The 24,087-nt window shown below is 39.5% G+C and overlaps 1 protein-coding gene across 2 annotated transcripts in view; it reads left to right on the top strand.

The window, feature by feature from the left end:
• ZSWIM6 (zinc finger SWIM-type containing 6) overlaps positions 1 to 24,087 on the top strand; it is a 111,767-nt gene that overhangs the window by 76,509 nt on the left and 11,171 nt on the right. For both annotated transcript variants that reach the window (XM_042028284.1, XM_042028283.1), the window contains 6 exons: positions 9,881 to 10,060; positions 11,623 to 11,799; positions 12,089 to 12,235; positions 16,321 to 16,467; positions 18,660 to 18,920; positions 22,739 to 22,874. In XM_042028284.1, the coding sequence (XP_041884218.1) occupies positions 9,881 to 10,060; positions 11,623 to 11,799; positions 12,089 to 12,235; positions 16,321 to 16,467; positions 18,660 to 18,920; positions 22,739 to 22,874 (1,048 nt within the window). The remainder of the gene's footprint in view (positions 1 to 9,880; positions 10,061 to 11,622; positions 11,800 to 12,088; positions 12,236 to 16,320; positions 16,468 to 18,659; positions 18,921 to 22,738; positions 22,875 to 24,087) is intronic.

Genomic DNA, 24,087 nt, shown 5'->3' with positions numbered 1-24,087 from the left:
TTAAAGGGGGAAGAAAGATTTTTTTTTTTTTAAGTCAAGATTAGTTTCTTGTGAAGTAGAAATATGGTGGCAGTGTCATGGGAAAGAGGTCTTTGGCAAGGCAGGACAGTGGATAGAATTGGTGAATGTGTTCTAGTTTTGCATCATGCTGATCCGGGTCTCTCTTAGTCATCTTATTTTATGATGTTGAGGAGAATGGTATAATCTCTATGTTCAGCCATTCCTTCCACATTTTAATGCCTAATCCTCTCCTGTCTGCCTCAACCACCTATTGGAATCTAAAGTTTTTAAATGTGGGAACCTCTTATGGTATTGAAATGAACCTCACTCATGTGATAAAGCTCTTCCCAGTGACATTCTTAGAATCCTTTCTATTATATACTGAATATGTACTAGCATATTAAATGGGCTATTGCTATAAAGGTATTTCTTGAGTGAAATAACATGACTTTGCTGCAGTAGTTCTAAAAGTCTTAGTAGGTTTTCACTAGTACTTTGCTCTGTTTATACTACTTTTTAAATGTTGGATCAGCCTGGTAGTCTGTTTTGGTTTCATGCTTACTGGTATTTTGGGCATTTTCTAGATTAGAATTATATATTTTTGTGTTAGAATTTAAACTAAAATACCATTTTACAAGGTCATGTGATACAGAGAAATAGTACAATATATTTCCTGATGGATCGTGCATGGACCTTTATTAGTAACACTTCACTCCTCATCTAAACATTAATTCTAAATGTTGAGGTTAGGAGAGGAATCATTACAGACTAATTAAGAGAGATTTAATTACCATTTTGCCATGAGCAAACTAATGATCAAGGTTTAAATATAATGTCGTCTGGTTTTTTTTATTTTTATTTGGAAACCACTCTGAATTTTTCTGGTAAAAATTTATAGTCATCTCTAGAAAACATCAAGTTAGATTCTTTTAACCTTATCTGAATGAAGCTATTTTCCATCTATATTTCTGTCTCAGGCATTCCTTCCTTTTGCAGTTAGAGACAAACTTGTGTGAATGGGACATGCCAGCTGTTCTAAACAGATTGTCTATGCTTAGTGCTTAAGTGGAGTGGGGAAGAGGACAAAAGCAGCTATGGCTGTTGCCAGTATGCCCCTAGATAAATTCCTTCTTGGTGCCCAATTTGATCGTTACTCCAGGGCTGCCATGAAAAAGAATTGATAAAGTTAATCATTCATTACAGTTTTGGTGCTCTAGTACCATTTTTTGGAGCTGCATACTTCATGCAGTCCCTTTTTAGGGTCACCCATGTAGTAGAGACATTCGCTTTCCCCTATATTTTATGGTATTTGTAAAACAATACAGGAAGACTCTAAAGTTTGAATTTGACTTCCAAGTTTATATTCATATGGTCTTTATATTGTTGAATATCCCCACTTATAATTGCATTATGTATTGCCTTAAAGCTAAAGAAAGTACCTATGCCCTGCACCTGTAGAAAATAAAGTTAACTTCAAATTTCTAAGTATAGATTAGTCAGTTACACGTAGGGCATTTCTGGCCTTGAAATGAAAGCTGTAGGAAGCCCTGCATTTGAAAGGAGGTGGATGCACCATTTCCCTTGGTCTTTCATTGTGGGACTTTATAGGTAGAGTGGTATCTTAACAAATATTTGTGTCTTAAACTGTATCATATCCAGTAGGCTGTCTTTGCTTAAGTAGTGGTTACATTAATATTGTTTAGTCTCAGCTGTCATGGTCTTATGGAACACATGTACCCTCAGTTCGTGCACTGAAGGTTACACCTGCTTTTTCACAGAACAAGCTGTTAATTTATGTCTGAATGATTTGTGTTGTTGGAGGTGCTAAATTAATAGTAGGTCAGAGTTAGCATCACAAGACAGTTTTGCTGTTCTAAGACCTGAGTTACGGATGGCAACTTAAATTGCTGTCATGGCCCTACAGTGTCTTGGTTGATGCTGTCACCTTCATTTCCTCAGTGAATGAAGCCAGGCTGCTGTTCTGAAAAGATGGGTTTTGTCCACCTTCTCTGAGGATCATTTCCTTCTTCCTCCATTACTGACATTGCCATAATAGTATGTGAAATGAGGGGGTATGTGAGGCCAGAGTATGACAGTAAATTTTTCTTTTTAGGTAATTTCACAGAATATTCTGAGTTGGAAGGGACCCAGAAGGATGATTGAATCCATCTCATAAGTGAATGGCCCATATAGGGATCAAACCCACAACCTTGTTATTAGCATCGTGCTCTAACCAACTGAGATAATCCTGTGGTATTTATCAGATTGCAGAAATAATGGTCACAGTAATTACCTTCAGTATGTAAGCATAGCTTGAGGGGTTTATTTAATATTTTTAATCCCATACAGAAAGTTGCATTTCCATTCTGTTCAGTTGGATGGAAAGTACTTCAGATATTTTTAAATACCCACATTAAAGCAGTTGTTTTTATTCCTGTGATGTTGAACTGATTTACTTATAAATGTCCTAAAACGTGTTGCGTGGTGAAGCTGGTGCACAACTCATTGCAGCCCTAACTGTGGAATCATGTCTGATTAAGGACAGAGTTTTACTATAAGCCAAGCTGATACTTGGTGTTATTTTTTCCTACCTCTCTCACTCTTTATTTTTCATACTTCAGTAGCATTAGGCTGCCATTTAATTTTCCAATGCCACTTCTAGTAAATACCCGAGCTAGAGAGAAGTGATAGATTCATGGGGCGGACTTCCTGAATCTTCACTAATTTCTTCGAGCTCTACCTGCCGGTCAGCCATCTAGCCTTGTGCTATTTTCCATTTTTCTCTTTTGAATGAATACTGGAGAAAAAATCTCAAAAATTGGAAGTGAGAGGTGCAAGAGTTTCAATCTGCTTGGGTATGTCAAATCAAGACAGGAAACCCTTTATAGTTTTAGATACCTATTACATAGACTAAAAATTTGATAGGGAAGACAGTTCTTCTAAACCCACAAAAGGTAGCTGAAAATTGTAACTGGAGCTGCAGAAGTTTAACAAGAAAACTAGAAATAACATTAGAATTTTGAATAGTGGTAGGCAGCCAGTAAACTGTAACCAGGTGCTGTGCTAGATTCTTGTATTAGAAGTTGTAATTAAAGTATGCTGTTTTTGTAAAAACTGAGCAGTCATGTTTGGACTGGAACATAAAAGTGACTTGGGAAACGGTAGTGTAGGAAGGAATTTAGACTAGACAATCAATGTATTCCTCTGGTCAGTTACAGTGCATTATTTACATTCTGTGAGCATAGTTGTGGCAATTGTAATTCCCAGTATGCAAGGGAGTGTTAGCACTTGCTTCATTCTTTTTTTTTTTTTTTTTTTTTTTTTTGGGTAAAGGAGAGGTATTTTCTTCCCTCTCTCTTATTAATAGCTTGTTTTAATGGACAAACATCTCCTGTTTTGCCTCTTCCTAAAAAAATTAACTGTGAGAGGAATTAATTCATCTCAAGGATAAATTCGTACAGAAGTAGCTTAATGCATTTATAGTTAGTAGTCACATTAACTTTTCTTCTGAAAATTCTTGAAGTCTCTGAAGGTAGACCGTGACTACTGAGAGTATATTGCTAGTTAAAGTAATTGGTAAAATATCTGATACATATTTTGGGCAGGAGCATACTTTGTCTTCACCACCTAGCTGTAAATATTGGCAACTAGTTGATAAAGGACTATTTTTTACTCTTTGTGTTAGAGTTAGAAGTGCTTTTGCCTTCAGTTGATTGATTGTAAACAAATGATTAAATAGTTTTCTAAATATGAGGGAAGTTAATCAATGAGGTTCGTTTGTAGGTTCTTTATACTTTTCTTTAGCTTTGTAGACTAATAGCCCATGCCTTTCTGCAGTGGTTAGATTATGGAGTACTACAGATGCATAGAGGGGTATCTAATGAACATGTGGCTGATCCTAAGTGTTCTCTTGGGGAGATCATAGTCGACTGACACACTGTAAACTGCACCTTTCAGGCAAATTCCATTCTTACATGAAACCTTTTGGTTGAATGGCAGAGTGTCTGCAAAGATGCCGGAGTTTTTAAAACATTTAAAAGGTCATAACCCAAAACAACAGGCTCATGCAAAACGTCAGAAGTGTGTGGTTAGTTCCTTATTCCATTGTGCTAAAAAGTTGAAAACGTAGAAAGAGAAAGCAGAGTTTTGTGACACAGAGATTAGAGCATGTGGTTGCTGATAGCTTAGAATAGAATCTCAATATGTAAATACCTGTTTCAGCCAAATACGTGTGTGTCTTTAACCCTTGGAGCAGCAGCAGGCAGTAAGAAAGGAAAACTTAAGGAGTTAGGCGTTTTATTTTGTCTCTGTTCTACACTTCCACTTTCTGAAGTGCATGCTTGGAGGTTAGCCTGCAGAAGGGCAGTGATTCCCTCATGCCATTGGGGCTGCAGGTAATCTGTTGAATTGATCAGCCCAGCTAGTGTGAAATGCATGGGGAGTGATTATACTATCATACAGAATACAACCAGCATGAAGCACTTGTCAAGACCAATACATCAAAGTTTAATTCAGTAATAGAATGAATTAGAGCAAAATGAAACATTCTGTTCTCCAAGACACACAGCACCTATTCAAAGCCTTTTTTTCTGAAGGCTGAACAGAGAAACCAGAATACATTAAGGAATTTTTATGAATAAAATTGCAACTTGGGTACAACTCAGTGCTGAGAGTAGTTTTCCTTGATGTTCTCATTGAAGGGGGAATAGTCCTGAAGTGCTTTGCCTATCTTTACTATTCTATAAAAGCCACTGTTTAGTTGTAATAGTCTCTAGTGGGACTTTTGATTATGCTTTGTTTTAGTGGAGATCTCTCCATGCCTGGAGAAGGGCAGCGGCTTTGCCAGTTGTTCTGAAGGCACTTGTCCTTCTCGTTCAGAAGCTATAAACACCACACAGTACTTCTTTGAGGTTTACAAGTGGCTCTCCCAGTGGAAGTGGGTATGTGTTTAAAATACAGGTGTAAACCACTTTAAACTCCTTTGCTAACACTTCGACTTCAAAGTGTTCATACGTTCTGTTGGCTAGTATTGTTTTTCTTCTGGCACTTTCAGTGCTGGAAAATTATGCTTTTGTAATAGAATTGGTTAGTCTCAAGTGGGATACAGTGGCAAGTGTGCAGCAAGTATTGAAGCTGTTTTGTCTGTTGTGCAAAGGGAATGATCTTGATTACCTGGCTCCATTTTCTTCGAAACCGTCAAATGCTACTCTTGTAGCTTATTTTTTAAGATAAAATTGTGCATTAATGGAAAGGGCAAAGAAATGTTACAGCACCCGTTTCTTGAATATTTTAATTTTGCAAGTGCCCTGTTTGGTCTAAAGTATATGAAACGTAAAATTCCAAAGCAAAGTCCAAGTCTCAGCTGTTGATTACATAGGTGTTGTATATGAGGAAATGCTGCCCCAAGCTCAGCTGTACAGCAGCCCTGACAGATACCATGATGCTTATAGGAAAAGCAGAGTGTAATCAAACAGATGAACAGAACTATATTCTGGGTCCTCAGTACTGATCAGTGTCCTAGGACCCCCCCTAAAATTGTTTCCATTGCCACCTTCCCATATAGTGTGGCAAGAGTAAAATATAATGCGATTTATGAAAAGTGAGTGATGCTTAATCTCTTGGGAGAGTCTATACACATCCCTTGCGTGTCCTTTAGCTTTATGGATGCATGCATACGCAGGATGGGTGGTTATTCTACTGTTCTGCACTACATCTACTTTTACAGTGACTTAATGCTCTTAATTGTTTTCAGTTTGCATATTTAAATCCTGATCAATGTAAAGGCCTGCTGTCCCTATCTACCCCATAAATTCAAAGGTATGGATGTCTCCAGAGAAACACAAAAGTACTGATGTTCCCTTGTGTGTACAAGGAAAGCCTGCATGTAAAATTTTCCTTTTTTTTTTTTTTTTTTTTTTTGGTGGTGTGACAAACAAGAAAGATGAATGATAGCAACACATTTTCAAAAGGAGGTCTGTCTGAACCAAAGATCTGTTTTGGCAAAGCTGCCCTTTTTTCAGGTCAGGAGATTAATGTTGAATCAAAATAGGCAATTCCTCACTGCAGTGTGACAGTTCTAATATCCTTTCCCTTGTGAAATTAGTATCAAATTGCAGTTGCAACATGTCATATTTTCCGATTATTTTCTGGGGAAAACTTGTATATTGATTTGTGATTGTTTTGCCACTGTACTGTGAGGAGTTTCGTATTGAAAAGACATAGGTTAGGGTCCCGGGATTTAAATGAGAGTTTTAGTTGTGTTTTAGTAGCATGCGGTTTGGGGTGGAAGCAAGATTTGTCAACCTGCTGAGAACCAGTGTGGAAAAATAGCTGGGGAAAAAGAGATAGGAAGGAGGGAGAGTCGTGTTAGAGAGAAAAGCAGTCCATAAACACAAAATACTTTCTCTGGGGTTTTGGTGTCTCTTTTTTTAAAATTACTGTTATTATTTAATGAGACTTTTGCTCATATTGTGGTTGGCATTGGTGACATCGTTAAATATAATCAAAAATGTAAACCTGTGAATGCTAGGAGTGTATTTTGGGTAACTTCTTTGGAGTGTAAGCTGTTGCCAACAGCAGTTTCTAGGCTGAAGTAACTGGAAATTGATCCCAATGCGTTTCTTGGAAATTACACATAGCTGTCCTTCCATAGGTCTTATCTGTAGTAAAGGGGGTAAGCATGATCAGCAGTTTCCCCGTATGGGAGCCATCAGGCGGAAAATAGAGAATCTCTTGTTGGAGAGCAGGGTAGGCCTTCAGGTTGGTGGTGACATTTAAGGGCTAGCTCAAAGGGCTTCCACTGAGCAGCATCAGAGTGAAATAAGAAGAATATCCTCCAGGCTTCTGCCACTTGGCATGTGATAAAGTCTAGGCAAAAGTGAACATTTTCCTCGGGCTTTTCAGCGTGAGGAGCAGGGCAGGAATCAGTGAATTGAAAGAGCCAGAATGGAGCAGATGTCAGGGGAGGGGGAAGGTGTTTAGAGAGCAGAAGTAGGAAGAAATATGGAGAGAGTCAAGTGCACACACTTGGGATAGGGAGGGAGAGAGGGGAGAAGGAAAAAAATCACACCAAAAAAAAAAAGAAACCTCCACCAAAACCTACACTGACCAAAACCACCTAGGAATCCAAATAGGTTGAGGAGTGTGGGGTCATTTGGCATTATGCATCCTGCTTCCAGATGGTAGGCTTTGTGGCACTACAGGAGCTCTTCCTGTTCCCTTTTCTTCATCTGGTGGAGGAGGTTTGTCTCACACTCCTCTTCCTGCAGGGAATCAACAGCTGTCGAAGCTGTTTGAGATCTTAGATATGCATGCAAAAGTTTTCTCTGAAGTCATAGGGAGCAGTGTGCAGTTCGGTTCTAGTGAAATTTTAAGTGGTTTGTGAGGGGTTTATTGGAAATACACTTACTCTTTACATAAAAATAGCCTGGATTTCCGAGACAATGACTGCTAACAATGTAGTTAGTTTTGACATAGTTTCCCACTTGAAACCACAGATATTTTTAAAGAATTTTGGTACTTTGAGTTATCTTTGCCCTCTCCTGCCTCACAGATTACCACGTGTAGTGGAGCTTCCTTAGGAGGTTGGTGAATTCTCTTGCCTCTAGTGGTGTTTCTCAGATGTGGAAAAAAAAAGGCCACTTACTCTGTATGGACATGGTGTGACACAGTAGTTAGTGTGTTCTGCCTTCATAGATGATTGCAATACTTACCAAATGTGGTTAAGATAGTCCACTTTGCTTTTGCTTCAGTCTGAAAACACTGGGAATCTGATTACAGAGTATTACATTGGGGTTTTTTTGTTTGGTTGGATTTTTGGTTTTGGTTTTAGTTTTTGGGTTTTTTTTACTTTTTTGTTACATGCTGACATGTACAGTGTAATGCCCTCAAGTGATACTTGATTTTGAAAATAAATAAGCAAGCCCACAATTACTGTTCTCCAAGGCTTTCCAATGTGCTGCATCTTGCATTTTGTTTTGCAGATTGCAAGAAATGTAGTGATTCTGTTTTGGGCAGTTCTGAATCATTGATGATTAATAATAAGAACCAGTTGTAATTTGACTCCTTTTGGAGCGTGAAGTGTGCTGGGAAGTGTGTCTAAAGAAAATTACATGGCTTGATTTTAAGAGAAGTTTTTAAAAAGAGTATTGGCCTTACTCACCCCCATAGCAAGTTTCAGATGTGTCCCCAGACTCAAAAGACTTATACTTTATCTACTGTGCAGTAGTAAACTGCAGTAGTTCAGTGTCTCTCTGGTGTTCTGAATAGTAACATACAATATTTTGTTTTGGTTTTCAGATTTTTTTGATATTACTTCCCCTAACATGTCAGTCTTGAGTAGCAGGAGGCTTAGCCTTAAGAATCGTGCTGTGTTTCCACTGGCTCTTGTGCTGTGGCATGCCTGAGTTACTTTAGGAATTAATGTGATGTGATGCCCTGTGGATACAAAAATGCTGCTAGCAAGAATTTTCTTGCTGTTTTCTAAGTCCATGAGAGACTTTTCTCTCGCACAGGAGATAGTAGTGGAGTTCTGTAAACAATGAAACACCTGCAGCCTTGAAAAGTCTTGTTTATAGTACAGTAGAAAAATATTTTGACAATGGATGTTTTAGGATTTTGGCCGATCACCCCCAAGAGGTGGCTGATCCTTTGTCCAATTAGACTATGAAGAAAAAAGTCTATAAAAAGAGTTTGTAAAATAATTTAATAAATCAATCTTGCTGCGCAATTCCTGCCTGCTGGATCTTCTCTCCTCCTCCCCACAGCTGCGGGACGCGGTGATATACCCCAGGGCATTTTAATAATGCCCTGTGCTCTGGGTATCCATTTTGCATTTTTAGTTGGCAGAGAAATCCTAGAATGTGAGACTTCTATCATTCTAGAAGAACCAGCTGCATTTTTATTCTTTTTTTTTTTCCCAGCCTGTCATGAACATTGCATAGCCTAAGCATATTCTTGCCATCTCTTTTAGTGTATAAGGCACATTCTTAATGAGCGAATGAACTGTCGCTAAACAGTACTTGCAGATGTCTTTGTGTTTCTGTCAAAGTTCAAGCTGGTGCAGGGACAGCTGATTTAGAGAAAAACCTTTGCATTTGAAAATTGCCACTAGACTCTCAGATGCATTTGTGCCTGCTGTGCTATATATATAGTCTCAGGGAGCAATTTCCAAAGTGATGGTATGTGTAATGTGTCAACACAAATTAGCTTTCCCCTTAGGACTCCCTAAGCAGAGAATATAAAGCAAATTTTCTAGAGTAACCAAATTACTGAAGTAATTGCCGTAAAAATGTCTTATTCTCGTCAGACTGCACAAAACTAGTGTTTACTGGTTATCTGAGACCCAAATGTGTTTGGGAATGAATTACATGAGTATTTCTAATGGGTTCTGAGTGTGAAAGTATTATGTTTACAAAATGCATGTGTTACTAATGTACTTCTTTGGTTCCTGTAATGCAAAGCTGAAAGATGCATAGTTCTCATTAATACGAAACAACATTCACTTCTGATACAAGAATTAGAAGGAAAACTTGGTTAATGTAACTTCTGTAACTTGATGTGAATTTTTCTTTGCCTTTGACTGATGTTCCTGTCTGATGAGGCATTCATTGGGAACTCTGGATTTCTAATACAAAAGACCTACTGATGCCTTTTAATTGAGAAGGCTGGCTTGGTACCATCTTTCAGCTGCTTCAGATTGGCCACGCCAGCCCCAACCGCCTGTGTCAGGAATTCAATCTGTGTGGTGTTAAGTGTAGCTGGGAAGCAAGCAGTGTAGCCTTTGAGTGGAGAAAAAGTATATGCTGTAGAAGTTTGCAATTAGTCACTGGCTGCTGCATTTTTAATAGAAAATATAATGTAGAAATTTTTTTAAAATCAGGTGCTCTGTGGATGTGTATAGTCTTAAATCCCCACTGCAAGTTGGAGCAGAAGTCCAGTTGGCTAAAACAGCTGAAAAAATGGAACAGTGTGGATGTTTGTCCCTGGGAAGATGGAAACCATGGAAACGAGTTGCCCAATTTAACCAATGCTTTGCCTCAGGGTGCAAATGCTAACCAAGGTGAGCCTAAACCATGTACATTGACTGTACATGCAACGTACAACATAACCTCTCTCTTACATACTCTAGCCTTGCAGAATTTCAGCACTCTTTCCTGGGAAAAGTAATCTTCTTGTTGAGGACGGACCAGCCAAAATCAGTTTTACTAATACTGTCTTTGCAGAAGAGCAAATAGGTGGTTTTTAATTGTACTGTGGCTCTAACATTTTCAGAGCAAGTGTTTTGTGTTTCGTTAGGTCTTCTAACTCTTCACTGAGTGTTTCTAAATATTGTTGCATAAGAATTGGATGTCCTTGAAGTATATAAAAGCCTGTTGTTTCTTTGCTTGACTGTAACCTAGTATTCCTTCTGGTATTGGGGTTTTCATTTTGCTTGCAGTTACAAAGCCTTGATAGCTATTTAAAGAGAGATCTGTTTAAACTGCATTAAACTTGTATTTGAGAAACTAAAGCATCTCTGTCTGTGGGACGTGCTGTCTGCATTACGAGGTCTGTGGAGGGTGCAGCTGTAATGCTGCCGTCTTGGAGGAGGTGTCTTTTTGTATTTGATGTCATGTTTTCTAATATAAAATGTGATTATCAAATCTGACAGAAGCTTTGTACAGTCCTCTTCAAACAAAGATGACTACTTTGCTAATAACTAGGCAAAATGTGGGGTATTTATGCAGGTAAAACTGCTCATAATCCTCAAACCATCAGTAATGATACATATTGCATATAATTGCAATAAAGTTAAAATTAAATTTCTTGGTAGGGGTTAGATCTGCACTTAGTTGGGTTTTTTGTTGTTTCTTTTTCTTGGAAGATTACCTCTGAAGGAAAAATCTTGATTCATTATTAAATTTCACAGGTAGCCAGGGAGATAAGTTCTTTCAGCAAATGACTCCTTACAGAGGTATTTTTCTTGCTCATGATGTTCAGACCAACCTGGGCAGGGTATTGGTAACTCTGACATGGCTTCTGAACATTGATAGATGTAGTGCCATGTCAATAGAGAAATTTTGCCATAGGAAGATGTCCAGTGAGGATTATGTCACTCCCATGGCTTCAGTACCTCAGTTTATCAATAGTATTTGTATATGTTCATGACCAACAAAGTTATACAAGTGCTCAAAGTTAATGTCACTTTTCAAAAAGAAAAACTACAAATCAAATCTTTTATGCAGTTTATCCCTCCTTCATTCTGACTAATCTGGATCTAAGGAGGGACACTGGGGATGCTTGAGCGCCGTAGAGTTTCTAGCTTATTTTAAGGGAGTTTGTACTTGGTGTTGAATGTCCTTCACCTCTAGCAGTTCTCTGTGTAAAGTCCTGTCTACCATCAGCCATGCTGGTTTCTAGATGACTCTCTGAGTGCAAGATGAATGGCACACACTTCATCTGAGCTCCTGGGTAATAATAGGATGTGAAATGTCATCTGCAGGCTGCTTGGTGGAGAGGGGGCAAGGCAGACTGCCATCAGCTGGGGGTTGGTGAATAGGTAAAAGACAGGAATACTGTAAATGATTCAAGTATGAATGAGTAAAAAGCTGATGCAGCTTTCTGAACCTGTGAAAATGACAGATTCATCGAACAGGCCACATCGGACAGTGTTCACTCGAGCCATTGAGGCATGCGATCTGCACTGGCAGGACAGCCACTTACAGCACATTATCAGCAGTGACCTATACACCAACTACTGTTACCATGACGACACTGAAAACTTGCTCTTTGACTCTCAGGGGTGGCCCCTCTGGCATGGTAAGTGGCTAAACCGGAAAGATGTTTCCATGACTTGGTGCTTTGTTCATTTTCTGTGGCATTATTTTGAGGGGGGAGGTGGTGGAGAGATGGATGAAAAACCTGGCAAAAAGAACAGAGGCTCCCTTGAAATGTTGACTCAGAAGTAGTCCTTTAAGTCTCTCTTGCATAGTTTTAAAAACAAAACAGAAAAAAATTTAAACAAAAAAGCCCTTTTGAGTAACCTAGCAAAACAGGCCATGGCAGTTATGGAAGCACTGCTATTCTTCAATTATTTTTTCTGTTATAGAACACGTTCCTACAGCCTGTGCGAGGGTGGATGCATTACGATCTCATGGATACCCACGAGAAGCACTGAGGCTAGCAATAGCTATTGTTAATACACTAAGGAGGCAGCAGCAGAAACAGCTGGATATGTTCCGGGCTCAGAAGAAAGGTAAATGTGGGGAAGAGGAGGGCAAAGGGCATGCAAGTTGACAGTAACACCAGGAACTTCACATGAGGAAACTGGTTTTGAAACTCAAGTGAAAGACATGACTTCTAACTCTTCAGTCTGGGTAGTGCTAATGTCACATTCTGGATGTTAGGGGTTTTCTGTAAAGTGTGTTGTGAGCTGTGCAGGGCTCTTACCAGCCTTCTGCAATATAACTGGCACGATAGGGCATTTGTTCCAGAGGTTTTGGTTACACAATGAAAATAGTCACCCTATGTAATTTAAAGGTTTTTGAACAGGACTTTGCATTTGGTATGTGAGGTGTTTAATTTTTTTTTCTCTGATCTGTAATTTTGCTGAGCTTTATATTCGGAGGGGTAAGCCTGAAGTTGATGTTGAGGATATCAGTGAGGCAAAGTCTGAACTACAAAAAATCATCAAATTTGGGAGTGTGTTCCAAGAGAATCTCTTATAATGCTTAAAATTTTAGTTTTTCTGAATAGAGGGGCATTGAGTTTTTGGTGGGGTTTTTTTGTTGTTGTTGTTGTTTGATTGGCTGGGGTTTTTTTGGTTTTGAGTTTTTTTCATTGCTGTTTTTTATGAAATATTTTGTGGTATTCCACTGAGCAATACCATTGATTTTTTTGAAGGAGTGATCTCCTTCAGGTATAGTTTCTACGTCATGTGATCCTTGCAACCCAAAATAATTCTGCTCTGAATCTTTTGAGTTTGAAGAGGCAGTGGAAGGAGGGGATGGCTTTGTGAAGAATAGAAGAATGTACGTGGACAAACTGGAATTACTTTCTGTGTTGCTATGCTGTCATAGGTTAGCAAGCATAGTCCCGGAAGGGACGTCCTTGCTAAGGGGTGCTTACAGTCTCCTCTGGGAACTGATAGAACCTATCAGCTGGCCAGTTTGAATATGGACAATTCTCTAAGCCACTTAAAGTTGTGATCACCTCTGTGATCCACATTTAAGAATAGGCAAACTCCCCCCCAAGCTCTCTCTCGTTTCCGGCGCTGGGACAGGTGGCTGCAGGGCCCGAGCAGGGCCCAGTGGGCCCGGCCAGGCCCTGCTTGGGCCAGGCCGGGCCGGGCCACGGCCATCCTGGAGCCGATGGACCTGTTCCAGCCGTGGAACCCCCCCCACTGCCTTGCCGTGGGCAGCCGGAGCAGCTCGGCTCTCCCCCCTCTCCACTGCGATAAGAAAAAATTCAACATTCCAGCTGTAAAGCTGCAAGGCCGAGGTGAGAGTAACCCTTTTATTGCTGTGAAGAGCTGAAAACCTGAGGGAAGAGAGAGAGGAGATGCTTAAAGCTGAAATTCTGTTGTGAAGCTATGATATATCAGAGTATCCTGTTGTAATTTCATGAAGATATGGGGGGTGGAGTGTTCAACTCGTAAGCAAAAGCACCTGCGCTGAGATAGGCAGATGCTGACGCAGCTGTAATTTCATGAGAAGTTTGGACAGGGAGAGATGAACCAGATGAGGACTTTTGCTCCGAACGGGAAAGGAGAAAACCTCAGTCCGTAGAGATGCTCCCAGAGATAGTCCTAAAGATGAAGATGATGAAGACCCTTTGCTCCCAGGGAAGGAGAAGGGCCTCTGTTTTTGTTTCTGAACGGCTCAACCTTAAAAATTGTACCCCAAAAAACTTCAAGAGTGGACCCTCGAAAGCAGTTGCGGGAAAAGCTGCAAGTCGGGGGAAAGGACTCACACGCAGGCAGAGAGACTCCTCTTCCTAAATGGACTGAACGATATTTGGAAGTGGGCGGCTGTCTCGTTGTGATAATGTTTTCATAGCATGAGCAAGAAGAGACTTCTCTTTCTAAATGGACTGAACAAGGTTATTATGGAAGTGGTAAACAGACTGAACATCTTAAGGGTTGTCTTTTCACATCGTCAGTGGGAGAAGGGAGGAAGGTGGGGGGAGGAGGAGAGTTCTGAAGGTGGTATTTTTTAATTTTTTTCTCCTTTTAGGTCTGTTAATAAACTTCTTTATATTCTTTCAAGTTTGGTGCCTGTTTTGCATTTCTCCTAATTCTTATCTCACAGCAGATAAACAGTAATGAGTATTTTGGACCAAACCACTACATATGCTAATCCTTTAATTCAAATTTTATTTTAGGTCTTCTCTATTACTCTCAACTGTGTGTATCCTCATGCATTTTAGTCAAAAATACCAGTGTGAAATCATATGTGTGCATTTTTCAAGTGTGTGTTCAGGTGTTTTCGCAGAAATGAGCACTTAGAAGACAAGATATGCGCCTAGCTGAAAAAAATTTATCTGCAGTTCTTATGTGCCTCTGTATTTTTTTCCCACGGAGCCAAGGAATAAGGGTTTTTTTGAACACTGTTACTAAGAAGGGAGGTACCTGTGTCAGTGTGTGTGTTTGTACCACTGGCAGGTGTGAGGAGTCTGTTGCAAGTGTGCTGGTTGTAATAGTGCTCCTTTTCCTTCCCAGTTGCTAGTGCAGCATGTAGGCATTCAATACCTCTTTTAAATTCCTTTCCTTGTGAGCAGTTTCCATCCTGCCCTTAAACAAAAGTAGTTTGTTGTTTCTGTGTTGTCACTCACTACTGTTTTTTTTTTTTTTTACTCTCATGGGGAATTTTTAAAATACTCTCTTTTCATACCATAAAGTGTGCTGCTCTCTATAACCAGAGGAAAACTGCAGCTATAGCCCAGCTTTAGACTTTAGTTCAGAAAACACCACATGTTTCTACTTAGCTTTTATTCGTGTGACTGATCTGATGTCCATGGAGCCACTTGTGTGATTTTAAGTTAAATGTCTCTGACAAGATGATTGAAGCCTTTGGTTGGCATGACACAAGAGAAGCTCATGAGTAGGCACAACAGAATAAGTAGAACCAAGTAAATCAGTTAAGAAGTCACTCTCATGAATCCTTCTTGGTAATATTCTTTCCTTCTGCCTGTCTTTAGTACATGCTATTTGTTAGAAATACAATTATTTACTTGGGTTTTTTTCATATTACATATCAATGGATGCTTTAAAAAAACCTCTACCGTCCTGGCAGTGTGTCTCTGTTTCAGTATGTAGTCCCACACATTTAAATAGGGGGAAACAGGACTTAAAAGTTTAATGCATATGGTTACTCAGATATATGATGCTTTGTGAACAAGGGAGAGTGAAGGGAGGTACAAGTTAATGTGTGACAGGCAGAAAAGCAGGGCAGCCATAATGGCTTGTATACAGTTTTTAAAGGGTCACCAGTAATGCATCTGATCTCTCATACTTCAGTTGTGTCTGTATGTCTAGGAGGAAGAAAGCTGGGAGAGTCAAAGGGGAGTTGTTGCCGTCTGACTCAGATTTGGGGAATCTCTAATACCTGTTACCACAATTACAATTCCTCCAGTTTGTTGCACTTAACATTTTTTTCTGTGTTCTAACCAAGTAATGGGTAGGGGCTACAGAAAAAAATTCTGGTATTTGTGGTATTTGTGGACTGAAATCTTAAAATGAGCAAAAATACACTTGATCCTATTAAAAGACAATTTTTTCTTGTATACCTCATTTAAACATTTGATTCTTTTTCTTTTTACGTAACCATCATCCTGAGTTCAGTGCAGAGAGAGGTGCTGGATAAGCTCACAATTTATGAAATTGGAACATATTTTAGAATATTTTAATTTATTTCAGTTCTATCAGATTAACTTAAAAATGTAAAAAGGGTACTGTGTCTTTTTGAGCGAGGAAATCATTGTAAATATTCTACCAAAAAAGTCTTTGTTGTAATTCTTCAAGCAGACGTTTTTAGAAGAGTTCTAGTAGAATCAAGGAAGAGATTTGAAAAGACGTTGCCGTTGAAATTTTTGACCCATAATACACTTTGCTAGTGCTCAAAAAGGTTGGCTTCCGTTCTTTCTCTTTTCTTATTCCTCATTTACATATTCACCAAGGGCAGTGAATTCACCCTGAAATATTTTCTGTGCAGAAGCTGCTGGAAATATTTTGAATTCTGTACTGAGAGCTTTTTCAGCAGTTTTACTTGTGTGATTGTTTTGATGGGCTAATGTGAGCTCTCTTTCCCTCCCTCCCTCCTCTGTGTGCGTTTTTTGCCACAGAACTTCTCCACAGGGGAGCAACCTCAATAACGAATCTTGAAGGCTGGGTGGGACACCCTCTGGACCCCATTGGCACCCTTTTTGGTAGCCTGATGGAAGCCTGCAGGGTGGATGATGACAGCTTCCATGGATTCTCCGATTTCACGGGTAAGACCAAGCAAAGGCAGCAGTCTGGTACATTTCTTCATTTACTAGAGGTATTTTTCTGTGTTGCCTTTTTGAATCAGTTTCAAAGCCACTGTTTTTATAGTATAAGAGCTCACATTTGCATTCCTTAGGGAAACAGAATCAGAAGGGGGAGAAAATGTTTAAAGTAAGAAAGCACTTAAAAATTACCAGTTACTCACTCATTCTTGAAGAAAATTCCGTATTTCACATTTGAAATAAAACCCAATACAACTTCGTAGCAGCAGTCTTCTCCACATACATTGCACTGTCCTCTTTCTGAGAAATTGTAGGAAACCACTGGAGCAGAGTGTTGCTAAGGTTGGAAGGCACCTCTGGAGATGATCTAGTCCACCTGGTCTGCTTGTAGCAGGGTCATCTAGAGCAGCACAGTGCTCAGGTCTGTGTCCAGTTGGGTTTTGAATAACTTCAAGAGTGAAGACTATACAGCCTTCCAGGGCAACTTCCTGCAATGTTCAACCACCCTCATAGTTAAAAAAGTGTTTTCTTGTGCTCAGATGGAATTTCCTGTATTTCAGTTTGTGCCCATTGCCTCTTGTCCTGTCACAGGATACCACTGAGAAGAGTCTGGCACTGTCTTCTTTACATTCTCCCATCAGATATTTATACATTTTGGTAAGATCCTCCTGAGCCCTCTCTTTTCCAGGCTAAATAATCCCACCTCTGTCACTCTCATATGTGAGAGATGCTGCAGTCCCTTAATCGTCTTTGTGTTCCCACACTGGATGTACTACAGCATGCCCATGTGCTGGGGAGCCCACAACTGGACACAGCACTCCAGATGTGGGCTCACTAGTGCTGAGCAGATGGGCAAGATCACTTCCCTCGACCTGCTGGCAACACTCCTAATACAGCCCTGGATGTTACTGGATTACTTAGCTACAGTGTACATAATACTCCAAAATCACGACAAAACACTTAAAATTGGTAACATACATAGTCTGGTAGGAGTTGGAAAGTACTGTTGCTGTATCAATACGTAATTTAGGATAGGGATAGGATAGGATAGGTACAGCCATTTCAATGTCAGTATTTGCTCCCTGGGAGTTTAGCTGATTAATTCCTTAGTCTCTTCCCACCTTTGGGGGAGCTTCTTAACACCACTAGTATGGACAGAAACTGGATTCATTTTTTTACCTGGAGCTCTTTTATATACACATCCACAGTCTTCTTGGGGCTTTGTCTTAAAACTCCTTTTATTCAATTAGATTTTCTTCAGTAAACTTCTACTCTCCTACCCACCAGTTCTGAAAAAACTTTTAATTAAAAAATTTGGAAATCAGATTCTCTGCTGTTACTAAAAAACCAAAACAACCCCATGAAATAAAAACATTGTGTGTTGAAAAGTAACTTCCTTCTGCACACACATGTGATCTTCCAAGTGCATTCATCCTTTCCATTTGTTGCAGTTGCCCATCTCCTTACATCTGACAATTACAACTTTTTGTTCCCAAATTAGACGGTAAAGTGCTACAAGCTGGAATAGCATTTTGTCGTATGTTGTGTCTGTTAAATGCCAAATGAATTGGTAGCACTCTTTAAAGCAGTTGATGGCTTGACCTGTGTGGAATTTGCTTGTAACTGTTACTAAAAGTAGGACTTCTAATGTTAACAATATGCATTTTTATCATAAACACAAGTGTAACAAATTAGAAGCCTGGAAAGAGTGCTAGCAAACAGAGCATATATTAAAGGTGTGGAGTTCCCAGGCCTATTGTATTTGCACAGTTCTAATAGCTTCAGCTGAAATCTATGTAGGTGTATAAGCACTTTTCCCTTCCTCTTGCACATCAGAGCTTTAAGGAAATATAGAAATGGGTGGGGAAAGAAATTAGAATGGATCTTGCAATTTTGGCCTCATTAACACAAAGCTAGAGGAACTGCCTTTTTTAAAATTGTGCAGTTTAAAAACAAAAACTTTTATTTTTACTTGAGTGGGTTAATTAAAACCAAATTCTTTTTGAGTATTTCTGCTATGTGGAATTAGATGACATATTTTAGATTTGAGTGTTGTATTTTGAGACTGGCTAATAATTTAAATAATTTTAAAACATTCATACTAACAGTGGAAGTTTTTGTGTATGTGGCATTGTAGGCAGATTGTGGGTTAAAATGGTTTGCTGATGTGTTTTTCTTTCTGTCACCCCTTACAGAGAACCTGGGGCAATGCAAATCTCTGGAGTACCAGCACCTGCCTGCACACAAATTCTTAGAAGAAGGGGAATCTTACTTAACACTGGCTGTGGAAGTAGCATTGATAGGGCTGGGACAGCAGCGAGTAATGCCAGATGGGTTGTATGCACAAGAGAAGGTTTGTCGAAATGAGGAGCAGCTCATTTCTAAGCTACAGGAAATTGAATTGGATGATACTCTGGTGAAGATTTTTCGAAAACAAGCAGTCTTCCTATTAGAAGGTAGCTGAATATAGATGCTAACTGCTTCTCTAAACTGTCTCCACTTAAGCACACAGAACTAGTGTTGCTGTAGAAACTGTCTTACATGCTTCAGAGGGCTTTTTTACTTAGAACTCCATTAAAGTTTTTATCAAATCTCTTACAAAAATTGACATACTTCAGGTGTCTTATGACTGTGGAGATAAGGCATATATTGACCTATAAACCTTTTGTTTTAATTTTGAATACACTTCATTCTTTACATTTGTTGCATGTCATAATCTCAATAATCTGATTATACACTCCAGGCTAACTATTATATTATGTAGACATCAGTTATCAACAGTTCCTAGGTATCAAAATTCTAAGTATTCCTTGTATTCTGCAAAAGGCACTATACTGGCAGCTTTATAAATGTATGAAGATTTTGACCACTGTTCCCAAGTGAAGAGCTCAGAAAATTCACATGTAATTGCTGAGGCAGAAATGTAACATTTTACTTGTGAAAATCAAGAAAACTACTTGCCTTTTAAGTTTATATCACAGGTGAAAATTAAAATATTTGGTCAAATATTGTGGCTTAAGGTCTGGTCTTGTGCATATGTTCTGACCATGACACACAATTTGTGTTTTGGAATTAGGCAGTGTTGAAATAGAATCTGTACACAGGAGGGCATACTTTTGCCTTAACTTTTAAATAGGCTTAACATGTAGCACTTGAACATCATGTTCAGAGAGTGGTGGCATGGGTTCCAAGGTTGCCTTTCTGGCTTTTGTTCTTTTTGAATGGAAGAAAAAAACTTCAGGGGAGCAAATCAGCCAAAGGCATAGTCCTGGTTTTGAGTGCATGCACGTGGCTTGAAGGGAGTGTGGTACTGCCCTAGGTAAGTTGTGAAATTGTTACACAACAGTCAGGTTTTGCTCCTTTTTTGTAACACGTTAGTCTTTTAAAACTTTGTCTATTATGGAATAGGTACACAATATGTTGCTTAGGGTTCCCAGCTCTAAGTCACTGTTTTTACCCAGATTTGAAACTGCAGAGAAGCTGCAACATAGGGAGAGTTTCCATCATGGTGTGACTGTACTGCTGCTTTATAGCCTTTGGACAAGAAAAGCTACTGTCTAGATCTAGATATTAACATGAAGGATTCCTCTGGATTATAAAATCAGTTTGCTGCATCTGTTTACTGGTAAGGATGCTTTATGAGGAAAAGGCAGGATTTCTCTGACATGTTTTCTGATAATTTAGTTTACTACTTTGATCACTGAAATTTTTAATGTTTTCTTAGTTGATCATAGCAGGAAGTCTGCTAATAAAACTGCCTAAAGAATTCCCATTGTGAGCAATGTGCAACGATTGTCTTGCATTAGTGTGAGATGAGGAATCTGGCTTTCCTGCAATGGTTTCAGTTAGGCAGAAAACTCCATATTAGGCAGAAAGTGCCTGCGTACATGGAGGAAAAGCTGTGCAATGATTTAAGGTGCTAATCATACCAATTGTGAGTTTTTAGTTAAAATTCTGTGGATACAATAAAGAAAACTTAATCCAATATTAAGCCAGTTTCTATGCTGTTAATGCAGATAAATGCATGCTCTATATAGATACCATTTGAGTGCGTGGGAAAGCAGAGCATAAGACTGTTTTGCAAAAGCTGTTCCGATTTTTTGCTTGACTGCTAAGTTAATAGCAGAATATATTTTCATATAAATGCTTTGTCATGTATTCTTTGTGTCCTCACTGGGTTTCTGACTGGACCACCAACCAGCAAACGTACATGAAATGGCTTCTTTCATTCAAGCAATGCCAGCTAGTTTTGAATGGCTTTCAACTTCATTTTAAATGATTATGAGACACACTGTCACCTACTAAATCTTCATTGACATTTCCTTTGCAATCAGCCCCACTCTTTAGAAATGCCCACCTATGGAGCTCTGAATTTTTTCGTGCCTAGTGATTTCTATCCTTGCATGTTGTGCTAAAGCACCAGTCAAAAATGTTGCTGAAACAGAAATGAACTCTCACAGCCGGCCATCCATCCATCCATCCATCCATCCATCCATCCTTTCAAGTATGATGTAGTCTCTAGTAGAAGTAGTAGTAATTTCTGGGAGTGCTGGGTGCTATCTGTGCATTAATAGTCCAGTAATATTTAATATAAGATTCTTATTCTGTATTTTGCCTGAACATTTAATGCCTGAACCTCTTGTCTCTGAAGTCAGAAAACTGTTTGACACAGTTTTCCTATTAACAGGAATAACAGTCTTAAGTATTCAGGAAAAACGTAGAAATAGGATTCATATGCACTGTGAACATTAGAAACTCAGCAAGTAAATAGTTGCATTTAACTTTGTTGTTGTTGTTGATCATGATGCTGCTGTTATCAAGTTGAAATCTACACTTTACTGAATGAACAAAATCCATTGCCCCAATAATGAGGATAATTTGCACATAAAAAAATTGCAGTTTTTAAATCATGTGGGTATAATGGGCTAACAGAGCCAGTTTTGGTGCAGGATCTGACCTAGTGTTCATCACCATGGAATTGTTCAGGTTGGAAAAGACTAATAAGATTGTTGAGTCCAGCCATTAACCCAGCCACCACTTTGTTCACTACTAAACCATGTCCCTAAGTGACACATTGGCACTTTATTTGAACACTTTCAAAGATAGTGGTTCCACCACTGCCCTGGGCAGCCTGCTCCAATTCCTGACCACCCTTTCAGTTAAGAAGTTTTTCCTGATATCCAATCTAAACCTCCCATGGCACAACCTGAGGCTATTTCTTCTCATCCTGTCTCTGGTTACGTGGGAGAAGAGACAGACCCCAAGCTGACCCCAGCCTCCTTTCAGACAGTTGTAAAGAGTGATAAAGTCACCCCTGAGCCTCCTTTTCTCCAGGCTAAACACCCCCAGCTCCCTCAGCTGCTCCTCACAGGACTTGTGCTCCAGACCCTTCCCCAGCTCCACTGCCCTTCTCTGGACTCCCTCCAGCAGCTCAATGTCTTTCTTGGAGTGAGGGGCCCAGAACTGGACACAGCACTCGAGGTGTGGGCTCGGTACAGGGGGACAATCCCTGCCCTGGTTCTGCTGATCCAGGCCAGGATGCCATTGGCTTTCTTGGCCATCTGGGCACACCCTGGCTCATGTTGAGCTGCTGTTGACCAGCACCCCAGGTCCTTTTTGACTGAGTAGCTTTCCAGTTACTCTGTCCCCTGCCTGTGGAGCTCTCTGGGGTTGTGACCCAAGGGCAGGACCTGGAACTTGAGTCATGACCAAGTCCAGACCAGTGAGTTATTTAAATTCTAATGTCAGATGAGACATTTGAGGGATCAGGTGCTGCTGTGGTGATTGTTCATGTAATTTCAATTAAAGATATGCATTTTTCTACTGTCATTGTTCTTTTTTTCCTGGTGAATTTGTGATAAAGCACTGGCACACTGATGGGGTGCATGGGTATTGATGTGCATAACTGTGTGGAGGCAAAGCTAGGATTACGACTTTCTACTTTTGCATACCAGGCATGTTGAATTAGCCCCATGGAGTACTGTAACCATTCTGTCATTTGTATAAGCACTGGTAGTGTGTTTAATATATTAAAATTTGTAGTCAGTTTTGTTTTCCTAAATAATAACATGGTATTTAATATACAAGTAATACATTGTATGTGTGTGATGTGTTATATATTTCACTGAAAATAGCAATGCAACTCCACCTTTTGTACAGCAGGCTCTATCTTTGAATACCACTTCTAGCTGAAGGTGTAGTGAATGCTTTTAAAGATTCAGAAGCTGGGGTTTAGCAGTTTGTAAAGACTGACATTCTGTTTCTTTTTCCTGAGGTGGACCATATAGTGGCTTAGGTGAAGTCATCCATCGAGAGAGTGTTCCAATGCACACATTTGCCAAGTATCTTTTCACCTCTCTCCTACCTCATGATGCTGAATTGGCATACAAAACTGCACTGAGAGCCATGCGGTACGTGTTCGTGAGCTGTCCAGAAAGAGCATGAGTAGTGGATGTGGAAAGGGGGAAAAGGTTTGGTAATCAAGACTTAGTCTCTTTTTCTAAAATATGTGTTCTTCCATTCAAGGAGGTACTATTTTGGTTCTGTCATCTATAAAAGTAAATGGTATCTGTAGTAACTATATTATAATAATTTATAAATGTACAATTAGTGTTTATTTAGACTTGTAAAACAGGATTTTCTGTTTCAAATACTTCTAGAATCCCACACCTGGGGCACAAGATTTTGTGTTATACAGCCACTTTAGCACATGCATTCTCCCACCTATGTGGTTGTGTGTGTATATTGGTATTGGTAATGAAATAAGGAAAGAGGTATTTCACCATAAATCTTGACGTTGTCTGCTGCTTAGTCTGCTCAGCAGGACAATTTGTTTCCCTGGCCGTCTTTATAAATTGACTCTTAATGATAGATTTGAAACCATGTAGTGTGGTCAGAGCCTGTACATTTTTTAGTGCGTCATAGCATCTTGGCCTCCTGGGTGAATGTTGGGATTTAAATGGAGTGCATCCAATGTTCGACAAACAAAATTTATTGTTTGCCTCCCATTTGTCTTCAGTAATCAGGAAAAAGATATTTGTCGGGTAGTGTTCACTGTGTGCTGTCTCTGTCTCAGGGTGGGCCAGATTGGTAATGATATCTAAGAAAAGACTTCTGAATGAGTTTTCGAAGACCTAAATGATGAGTGATAAATCTGTTGTCCACATAGAATGCAGGGATGAAAGTGGTCTCATTTGAATTGTCTGCTCACTATCAAGAACCTAGTAGTTGATGATTGACAAGGAATAGCCACAGCTGAATACTAAAAGCAGTCAAGTCCTAGATTATAAAAAAGAAAAAATGTTGAGTTTTCCTGGTCATTATCACCCAGCATGATTGCGCACTGATTGAAGGACATCCTATCCCCATGAAGAGTATTTAGCTTCATCGAACGGGTTGTGTCTGTATGGTTTGGAGGTGTTTGTTCTGGAGCTACTCCCTCCAAAAAGCTAAACAAGGAGAAAACAATTCCTGTGTTCAAAGGACTGAATGGGAAGCCACGCATAAGAACATAATATAGCTACTGTCAGTTCAGGCCAAAGGTCTGCTTAGCCTGTTGAGTATTTTCCTGCCTCCAAGAGTGTCTAGGAATGGATGTTATGGGAACAGTCTAAAAAATATGAA

Source organism: Corvus kubaryi, unplaced genomic scaffold (assembly GCF_017639235.1).
Source record: "Corvus kubaryi isolate FWS band 111438036 unplaced genomic scaffold, C.kubaryi_AGA036_p1.0 37308, whole genome shotgun sequence".
NCBI classification, from domain to species: domain Eukaryota; kingdom Metazoa; phylum Chordata; class Aves; order Passeriformes; family Corvidae; genus Corvus; species Corvus kubaryi.
The sequence above is the reverse complement of the archived record's forward strand: the minus strand, read 5'-3'. Positions and strand labels throughout refer to the sequence as shown.